The following is an 11,779-nucleotide window of genomic DNA, read 5'->3' on the forward strand; positions in this document are numbered from 1 at the left end:
TAGTCCCAGTCCTGTCAGGTGATTGTAGTCCCAGTCCTGTCAGGTGATTGTAGTCCCAGTCCTGTCTGGTGATTGTAGTCCCCCCCAGTCCTGTCAGGTGATTGTAGTCCCCCCCCAGTCCTGTCAGGTGATTGTAGTCCCAGTCCTGTCAGGTGATTGTAGTCCCCCCCAGTCCTGTCAGGTGATTGTAGTCCCAGTCCTGTCAGGTGATTGTAGTCCCCCCCAGTCCTGTCAGGTGATTGTAGTCCCCCCCCAGTCCTGTCAGGTGATTGTAGTCCCAGTCCTGTCAGGTGATTGTAGTCCCCCAGTCCTGTCAGGTGATTGTAGTCCCCCCCAGTCCTGTCAGGTGATTGTAGTCCCAGTCCTGTCAGGTGATTGTAGTCCCAGTCCTGTCTGGTGATTGTAGTCCCTCCCAGTCCTGTCAGGTGATTGTAGTCCCTCCCAGTCCTGTCAGGTGATTGTAGTCCCAGTCCTGTCAGGTGATTGTAGTCCCCCCCCAGTCCTGTCAGGTGATTGTAGTCCCCCCCCAGTCCTGTCAGGTGATTGTAGTCCCAGTCCTGTCAGGTGATTGTAGTCCCAGTCCTGTCAGGTGATTGTAGTCCCCCCCAGTCCTGTCAGGTGATTGTAGTCCCAGTCCTGTCAGGTGATTGTAGTCCCTCCCAGTCCTGTCAGGTGATTGTAGTCCCAGTCCTGTCAGGTGATTGTAGTCCCCCCCAGTCCTGTCAGGTGATTGTAGTCCCAGTCCTGTCAGGTGATTGTAGTCCCTCCCAGTCCTGTCAGGTGATTGTAGTCCCAGTCCTGTCAGGTGATTGTAGTCCCAGTCCTGTCTGGTGATTGTAGTCCCCCCCAGTCCTGTCAGGTGATTGTAGTCCCAGTCCTGTCAGGTGATTGTAGTCCCCCCCAGTCCTGTCAGGTGATTGTAGTCCCCCCCCAGTCCTGTCAGGTGATTGTAGTCCCCCCCAGTCCTGTCAGGTGATTGTAGTCCCAGTCCTGTCAGGTGATTGTAGTCCCCCCCAGTCCTGTCAGGTGATTGTAGTCCCCCCCCAGTCCTGTCAGGTGATTGTAGTCCCAGTCCTGTCAGGTGATTGTAGTCCCAGTCCTGTCAGGTGATTGTAGTCCCTCCCAGTCCTGTCAGGTGATTGTAGTCCCTCCCAGTCCTGTCAGGTGATTGTAGTCCCAGTCCTGTCAGGTGATTGTAGTCCCTCCCAGTCCTGTCAGGTGATTGTAGTCCCTCCCAGTCCTGTCAGGTGATTGTAGTCCCCCCCCAGTCCTGTCAGGTGATTGTAGTCCCCCCCCAGTCCTGTCAGGTGATTGTAGTCCCAGTCCTGTCAGGTGATTGTAGTCCCAGTCCTGTCAGGTGATTGTAGTCCCCCCCAGTCCTGTCAGGTGATTGTAGTCCCCCCCAGTCCTGTCAGGTGATTGTAGTCCCAGTCCTGTCTGGTGATTGTAGTCCCTCCCAGTCCTGTCAGGTGATTGTAGTCCCTCCCAGTCCTGTCAGGTGATTGTAGTCCCTCCCAGTCCTGTCAGGTGATTGTAGTCCCAGTCCTGTCAGGTGATTGTAGTCCCCCCCAGTCCTGTCAGGTGATTGTAGTCCCAGTCCTGTCAGGTGATTGTAGTCCCAGTCCTGTCAGGTGATTGTAGTCCCAGTCCTGTCAGGTGATTGTAGTCCCAGTCCTGTCAGGTGATTGTAGTCCCAGTCCTGTCAGGTGATTGTAGTCCCAGTCCTGTCAGGTGATTGTAGTCCCCCAGAGTCCCAGTAAACAGAGAAAGCCCACTGACATTACAACTGTGGGTAGTACTTCAGTTGTTTGATTTAAGGAGAGGGTTTACAGTCTGAATAAAATATTGAGTTGGTGTCCATTTATAAGTGCAACACAGAGATGATATTAAAACATGTTAAACAAGAAAACAACAGAAGTGTTAAAAACCTAATGAAAGCACCTAAAAGCTGTATCCTATTTCGCACAATTTAAATCACGATACAAAATCAAAACATGAACAGAGCATAAAAAAAACAAGTGAAAAGTGGATAATTGAGTCTTTAAGACCATAGAGTCAGTCATGTCTGGAGTCCTTATGGTGCTGAAAGACAGAGCAAATACTATGACTGTTTAAAAGGCTCCAGAGCAGGCTGTTTAAAGGCTCCTCCCTCATGGTCACAGGCTGAGATTTCAACTGGAGAAGACGCCCATTATACACACAGACAAATGAAACCACAAGGAAGAGATTGCTGCATAGCCGGATTCAACTTAAAGCGATGTCATCAAAAAGAGACAAAGCGAGAGAGGCGGGGACACAACCAACTGCTGTTACAACAACACTACTGTCTGTGTTGTCCCTCTGAGGGTCAGAGTTCAGAGGCGGGGACACAACCAACTGCTGTTACAACAACACTACTGTCTGTGTTGTCCCTCTGAAGGTCAGAGTTCAGAGGCGGGGACACAACCAACTGCTGTTACAACAACACTACTGTCTGTGTTGTCCCTCTGAAGGTCAGAGTTCAGAGGCGGGTGTCGCTGGGTTCAGAGGTCAGATAGACAGCGGAGCTGGACTTGGGCCGGGCCTGACCTTCTCCCCTGTTGTTGTTCACCTCTGACCCCCTGGTATCTGTGGTGATGACCCAGGTGGCGGGTCGCCAGCGCTTCAGGGAGTACGGTGTCTTCACGCGCTTCTTAATCTTCTCCCCTGTTCCCTGGTTCTGGACCAAGGCCTCCCCTGGAACACAAACACAGGGTTAAGGTCAGGGGGTCAGGGGTAGGGTCAGGCTGTGAGGGGTATGGTCAGGCTGTGAGGGGTAGGGTCAGGCTGTGAGGGGTAGGGTCAGGCTGTGAGGGTCAGGGTCAGGCTGTGAGGGGTAGGGTCAGGCTGTGAGGGGTAGGGTCAGGCTGTGAGGGGTAGGGTCAGGCTGTGAGGGGTATGGTCAGGCTGTGAGGGGTAGGGTCAGGCTGTGAGGGGTAGGGTCAGGCTGTGAGGGTCAGGGTCAGGCTGTGAGGGGTAGGGTCAGGCTGTGAGGGGTAGGGTCAGGCTGTGAGGGGTAGGGTCAGGCTGTGAGGGGTAGGGTCAGGCTGTGAGGGGTAGGGTCAGGCTGTGAGGGTGCTCTGCTCACCCAGTGAGACCAGGTCTCTGGTGGTGAAGGACAGGTCCAGGGAGTTGGGTCTCTCCGGCCGCCGGCCTCCTTTAGGTTGCCTGAGTAGGGCTTCACCTCTCATGGGGACGGGGTTGGGGTCAGGTCCAGACAAGGAACCAGACACAGAACTCTCCCCCAGGGAGCAGGGGGTCTCTACACTGGTACTTCCTCCTGCTCCCTCCTCCTCTTCCTCTCCTCCCCCGTCACTCTCCCCCTCTCCCTCCCCCAGTACCAGTCCGTTGCTGTTGTTGTTGTTGTTGTTGGGCCGTGCGTTAGAGGAGTGGACATCTGGTTGTCCTGTCTCTCTGCTCAGCAGGGGTTGGTGTTCGTCTGGGCTGGCAGTGATCAGCCCCAGCTGGCCGTCCTCAGAGCTCTGGGGGTTCGTGCTCTGAGTTAGAGTGAGCCCCACCGCGCTGCTGGCGCCCCCTGCTGGCAAGGACCCGGCCGCGTGCCCGTTGACAGAGAGGTCCCGTAGGACCAGCAGGTTGTTGGTGGCGCTGACCCGGAGGGGCTCGGAGACGGCGGTGACGTTGGACACGCCGTTGGTCTTAGCTCCGCCCTCTACCTGTCGTAGGTTGGACTTGCCACGGCGACCGAATTTAAACCTCAGAGAGGATGAGTCTTTCTTAGGCGGCTTGGTGCGGAGCAGCAGGCTTGAGGGTCGTTTGGGGAGGTTTTGCTGCTTGGGGAGAGGGAACGCGGCAGGGGGAGACGCCTCGGCAGCCATCTTGATGAAGGGGAAGAGCAGGGAGGAGGAGGCGGGGCTCAGCAGGTCCGGAGAACAGAACTGTTTCTGGCTGTGTTCCATCAGGTTCTCATCAGAACTCTCCTTCAGGTTCTTATCCACCTCCCTGGGGTCCAGCTTGGTGGTCTCCAGATCCTCCTGGGTCAGGGTCAGGTGGAGGTTAGGGTTGGGGTCATGACCCTGGCTGGACTCTGAGATGAAGGTCATGGAGGTTCCAGCGGAGGGGTTGCCGGGGAGACGGGCGTGAGCCGCCTGCTGCCGCTCGTAGTTTATAGAGTTCCTGTTCCTCTCTCCAGCCACACCTCCATCTCTCGTCCGGCCAATCAAAGCGGAGGGGGTGTCGCTGTGTGTGCTCTTGCCGTCCTGCTCCTCGATGTAGGACGAGGCAGGGTCAGGGCCGGACTGTGGACCCATGCGGTTTCTGTTGGGGCCACAGACACGTTAACAACACAACAGGTACTTATCACCAAGGAGGACTACAAGGTGTGTGTGTGTGTGTCGTTGTGCAGTGCAGTTGGTATGAGTAGGTATGAGTGTAAGGGTGTGTGTGTGTGTGTGTTACAGCTGGGTTGAGAGGAGGGTGTGTATAGTGTCTGTACCTATCATTGAACAGTGTGGTACAGTGGAGGGTGTGTATAGTGTCTGTACCTATAGAGGGTGTGTATAGTGTCTGTACCTATAGAGGGTGTGTATAGTGTCTGTACCTATAGAGGTGTGTATAGTGTCTGTACCTATAGAGGGTGTGTATAGTGTCTGTACCTATAGAGGGTGTGTATAGTGTCTGTACCTATAGAGGGTGTGTATAGTGTCTGTACCTATAGAGGGTGTGTATAGTGTCTGTACCTATAGAGGGTGTGTATAGTGTCTGTACCTATAGAGGGTGTGTATAGTGTCTGTACCTATAGAGGGTGTGTATAGTGTCTGTACCTATAGAGGGTGTGTATAGTGTCTGTACCTATAGAGGGTATGTGTATAGGGTGTCTGTACCTATAGAGGGTGTGTATAGTGTCTGTACCTATAGAGGGTGTGTATAGTGTCTGTACCTATAGAGTGTCTGTACCTATAGAGGGTGTGTATAGTGTCTGTACCTATAGAGGGTGTGTATAGTGTCTGTACCTATAGAGGGTGTGTATAGTGTCTGTCTGTACCTATAGAGGGTGTGTATAGTGTCTGTACCTATAGAGGGTGTGTATGGTCTGTACCTATAGAGGGTGTGTATAGTGTCTGTACCTATAGAGGGTGTGTATAGTGTCTGTACCTATAGAGGGTGTGTATAGTGTCTGTACCTATAGAGGGTGTGTATAGGGTCTGTACCTATAGAGGGTGTGTATAGAGTCTGTACCTATAGAGGGTGTGTATAGTGTCTGTACCTATAGAGGGTGTGTATAGAGTCTGTACCTATAGAGGGTGTGTATAGAGTCTGTACCTATAGAGGGTGTGTATAGTGTCTGTACCTATAGAGGGTGTGTATAGAGTCTGTACCTATAGAGGGTGTGTATAGTGTCTGTACCTATAGAGGGTGTGTATAGTGTCTGTACCTATAGAGGGTGTGTATAGTGTCTGTACCTATAGAGGGTGTGTATAGTGTCTGTACCTATCATTGAACAGTGTGGTACAGCTGCTACCAGTAGGGTTAACCGTGTGTGTGTGTGTGTGTGTGTGTGTACCTATAGAGGGTGTGTATAGTGTCTGTACCTATCATTGAACAGCAGTGTGGTGGTCATAGGGTTAACCGTGGGGCTGACAGACTTGGACTGGTCCCAGATCAGCAGTAGTTCAGCCATGCGCTCCTCTGCACACTGAGCGGTCAGCCTGGCCTCAGCATCCTGGTCCCAACAGTCCTCCATGGTCTCCTTCAGGGACCGCACCGCCTGGGGGAAGGGATAACCATAACATACCACACCACACTACACCATACCATAACACACCATACCACACCATAACATACCACACCATAACATACCACACCATACCACACCATACCATACCACACCATAACATACCACACCACACTACACCATACCATACCATACCACACCATACCACACCATAACATACCACACCATAACATACCACACCATAACATACCACACCATACCACACCATAACATACCACACCATAACATACCACACCATAACATACCACACCATACCACACACACCATAACATACCACACCATAACATACCACACCATAACATACCACACCATAACATACCACACCATAACATACCACACCATAACACCACACCATACCACACCATAACACACCACACCACACCACACCAACATACCACACCATAACATACCACACCATAACATACCACACCATAACATACCACACCATAACATACCACACCACACCATAACATACCACACCATAACATACCACACCATAACATACCACACCATAACATACCACACCATACCACACCACACCATACCACACCACACCATAACATACACACCACACCTCCATGCTCTCCTTCAGGGACCGCACCGCCTGGGGGAAGGGTACAGAGGATAACCACACCACACCATACCACACCATACCATACCACACCATACCTCACCATACCACACCATAACATACCACACCATAACATACCATACCATAACATACCATACCACAACATACCACACCACACTACACCATAACATACCATACCACACTACACCATAACATACCACACCACACCATACCACACCATAACATACCATAACATACCACACCATACCACACCACACCACACCACACACCATACCATACCACACCATACCATACCACACCATAACATACCACACTACACCACACCATACCACACTACACCATACCATACCACACTACACCATACCATAACATACCATACCACACTACACCATACCACACTACACCATACCACACTACACCATACCATACCACACCACACCATACCACACCATACCACGTCTCCTTCAGGGACCGCACCGCCTGGGGGAAGGGTACAGAGGATAACCACACCACACCATACCACACCATACCTCACCATACCACACCATAACATACCACACCATAACATACCATAACATACCATACCACACCATAACATACCACACCACACTACACCATAACATACCATACCACACCATAACATACCATACCACACTACACCATAACATACCATACCACACCATAACACACCATACAACACCATACCACACCACACTTTACCACACCACACCATAACACACCATACCACACCATAACATACCATACCACACCACACCACACCACACCATACCACACCATAACATACCACACCATAACATACCACACCATACCACACCATAACATACCACACCACACCATAACACACCATACCACACCATAACATACCACACCATAACATACCATACCACACCATAACACACCACACTACACCATAACACACCATAACATACCACACCATACCACACCACACCACAACATACCATAACATACCACACCATACCACACCATACCACACCACAACATACCACACCATAACACACCATACCATAACACACCATAACATACCACACCATAACATACCATACCACACTACACCATAACATACCATACCACACCATACCACACCATAACATACCACACCATAACATACCACACCATACCATACTACACCATACCACACCATACCACACCACACTACACCATACCATACCACACTACACCATAACATACCATACCACACTACACCATACCATACCACACTACACCATACCACACCACACCACACTACACCATACCACACTACACCATACCATACCACACTACACCATACCACACCACACCATACCACACCATACCACACCATACCCTACCATACCATACATACCATACCATAACATACCACAACACACCACACCATACCACACCACACCTCACCTCCATGGTCTCCTTCAGGGACCGCACCGCCTGGGGGAAGGGTACAGAGGATAACACATACCACACCACACCATACCATACCTCACCACACCATAACATACCACACCACACTATACCATAACATACCATACCACACCACACTACACCATAACATACCACACCACACCATACCACACCATAACACACCATACCACACCATACCACACCACAACATACCACACCATACCACACCATACGATAACATACCACACCATAACACACCATACCACACCATACCACACCATACCATAACATACCACACCATACCACACCACACCATACCACACCATACCATAACATACCACACCATAACATACCACAACATACCATACCATACCACACCATAACATACCACACCACACCACCATAACATAACATACCACACCACAACATACCACACCATACCACACCACACCATACCACACTTTACCACACAACACCATACCACACCATAACATACCATACCACACCACACCATACACACCACACTATACTATACCACACCATAACATACCACACCATAACATACCACACCATACCACACCACAACATACCACACCACACCATACCACACCACAACATACCACACCATAACATACCACACCATAACACACCACACCATAACATACCACACCATACCACACCATAACATACCACACCATACCACACCATAACATACCACACCATAACACACCATACAACACACCACACCACACCACACCACACCATAACATACCACACCATAACATACCACACCATAAAATACCACACCACACCATAACATACCACACCATAACATACCATACCACACCATAAAATACCACACCACACCATAACACACCACACCATAACATACCACACCATAACATACCACACCATACCACACCATACCACACCATAACATACCACACCACAACATACCACACCATAACATACCACACCATAAAATACCACAACATACCACACCACAACATACCACACCATAAAATACCATACCACACCATAACATACCATACCACACCATAACATACCACAACATACCACACCATAAAATACCACACCACACCATAACACACCACACCATAACATACCACACCATAACATACCATACCACACCATAACATACCACACCACACCATAACATACCACACCATAACATACCACACCACAACACACCACAACATACCACACCATAACATACCACACCATAACATACCACACCATAACATAACATACCACACCATAACATACCACAACACACCATAACATACCACAACACACCACACCATAACATACCACACCATAACATACCAAACCATACCACACCATAACATACCACACCATAACATACCACACCATAACATACCACACCATACCACACCATAACATACTACACCATAACATACCACACCACACCATAACATACCACACCATAACATACCACACCACACCATACAACACCACACCATAACACACCACACCACACCATACCATACCATAAGATACCACACCATACCATACCACACCATAACATACCACACCATACCACACTATAACATACCACACCATAACATACCACACCATACCATACCACACCATAACATACCACACCATACCACACCATAACATACCACACCATAACATACCACACCATACCACACCATAACATACCACACCATAACATACCACACCATACCACACCATAACATACCACACCATACCACACTATAACATACCACACCATAACATACCACACCACAACATACCACACCATAACATACCACACCATAACATACCACACCATACCACACCATAACATACCACACCATAACATACCACACCACAACATACCACACCATAACATACCACACCATAACATACCACACCATAACATACCACACCATAACATACCACACCACAACATACCACACCATAACATACCACACCACAACATACCACACCATAACATACCACACCATACCATAACATACCACACCACACCATAACATACCATACCACACCATACCATAACATACCACACCATACCATACCACACCATAACATACCACACCATAACATACCACACCATACCACACCACACCATAACACACCATAACACACCACACCACAACATACCACACCACAACATACCACACCATAACATACCACACCATAACATACCACACCACAACATACCACAACATACCACACCATAACATACCACACCACAACATACCACACCATAACATACCACACCATAACATACCACACCATAACATACCACACCATAACATACCACACCAGACCATAACACACCATAACATACCACACCATACAACACACAACACCACACCATACAACACACAACACCACACCACACACAACACCACACCACAGGTCTCACCAGGCTGTTTTCCTTCCAGGCCTCTGGGAACTTGGGTCTCTGTTTCTCTCTGGACACCAGGACCTGCATGTCCTCAAAGGAAGGGTGGTTCCCCGCCTCGGCCTGGAACGCCACCTGGAGGTCTGGGACTGATTCTCCTGGAGAGAAAGGAGGAACCAGAACATTAAGGTGGAAATTCAATACTGTGATTTGACAACTAATTGTGGTCAGGAGTAAGTTTCTCTGGGCTCCCGAGTGGTGCAGCGGTCTAAGGCACTGCATCTCAGTGCTAGAGGAGTCACTACAGACCCTGGTTCAGTGGTCTAATGCACTGCATCTCAGTGCTAGAGGCGTCACTACAGACCCTGGTTCAGTGGTCTAAGGCACTGCATCTCAGTGCTAGAGGCGTCACTACAGACCCTGGTGCAGCTGTCTAAGGCACTGCATCTCAGTGCTAGAGGCGTCACTACAGACCCTGGTTCAGTGGTCTAAGGCACTGCATCTCAGTGCTAGAGGCGTCACTACAGACCCTGGTTCAGTGGTCTAAGGCACTGCATCTCAGTGCTAGAGGCGTCACTACAGACACTGGTTCAGCTGTCTAAGGCACTGCATCTCAGTGCTAGAGGAGTCACTACAGACCCTGGTTCAGTGGTCTAAGGCACTGCATCTCAGTGCTAGAGGCGTCACTACAGACCCTGGTTCAGTGGTCTAAGGCACTGCATCTCAGTGCTAGAGGCGTCACTACAGACCCTGGTTCAGTGGTCTAAGGCACTGCATCTCAGTGCCAGAGGAGTCAATAGAGACCCTGGTTCAGCCGTCTAAGGCACTGCATCTCAGTGCTAGAGGCGTCACTACAGACCCTGGTTCAGTGGTCTAAGGCACTGCATCTCAGTGCTAGAGGCGTCACTACAGACCCTGGTTCAGTGGTCTAAGGCACTGCATCTCAGTGCTAGAGGCGTCACTACAGACCCTGGTTCAGTGGTCTAAGGCACTGCATCTCAGTGCTAGAGGCGTCACTACAGACCCTGGTTCAGTGGTCTAAGGCACTGCATCTCAGTGCTAGAGGCGTCACTACAGACCCTGGTTCAGTGGTCTAAGGCACTGCATCTCAGTGCTAGAGGCGTCACTACAGACCCTGGTTCAGTGGTCTAAGGCACTGCATCTCAGTGCTAGAGGCGTCACTACAGACCCTGGTTCAGCGGTCTAAGGCACTGCATCTCAGTGCTAGAGGAGTAACTACAGACCCTGGTTAGATTCCAGGCTGTATCACATCCGGCCGTGACTTGGACTCCCATAGTGCGGTCCACAATTGGCCCAGCGTCGCCCGGGTTAGGCCGTCATTGTAAATAAGAATTTGTTCTTAACTGACTTGCTTAGTTAAGTACACCTCATGAAGGTCTCCCAGTAGACCAGGCCCAGGGTTAGAGGTCAGTACACCTCATGAAGGTCTCCCAGTAGACGGGGCCCAGGGTTAGAGGTCAGTACACCTCATGAAGGTCTCCCAGTAGACGGGGCCCAGGGTTAGAGGTCAGTACACCTCATGAAGGTCTCCCAGTAGACC

At 49.9% G+C, this 11,779-nt stretch overlaps 1 protein-coding gene across 1 annotated transcript in view; it reads right to left on the reverse strand.

Moving 5' to 3' along the window:
- Positions 1–1,838: 1,838 nt before the first annotated feature.
- Positions 1,839–11,779, reverse strand: part of LOC115118050 (bone morphogenetic protein receptor type-2-like) — a 102,847-nt gene continuing 92,906 nt past the window's right edge. The window contains exons 10-13 of the mRNA XM_065016663.1: positions 10,240–10,376; positions 5,568–5,743; positions 3,107–4,293; positions 1,839–2,715 (exon numbers count right to left, since the gene is read on the reverse strand). Coding sequence (XP_064872735.1) covers positions 2,501–2,715; positions 3,107–4,293; positions 5,568–5,743; positions 10,240–10,376 — 1,715 coding nt within the window. The 3' untranslated portion in view covers positions 1,839–2,500. The remainder of the gene's footprint in view (positions 2,716–3,106; positions 4,294–5,567; positions 5,744–10,239; positions 10,377–11,779) is intronic.

Source organism: Oncorhynchus nerka, unplaced genomic scaffold, assembly GCF_034236695.1.
Source record: "Oncorhynchus nerka isolate Pitt River unplaced genomic scaffold, Oner_Uvic_2.0 unplaced_scaffold_914, whole genome shotgun sequence".
In the NCBI taxonomy this organism is placed as follows: domain Eukaryota; kingdom Metazoa; phylum Chordata; class Actinopteri; order Salmoniformes; family Salmonidae; genus Oncorhynchus; species Oncorhynchus nerka.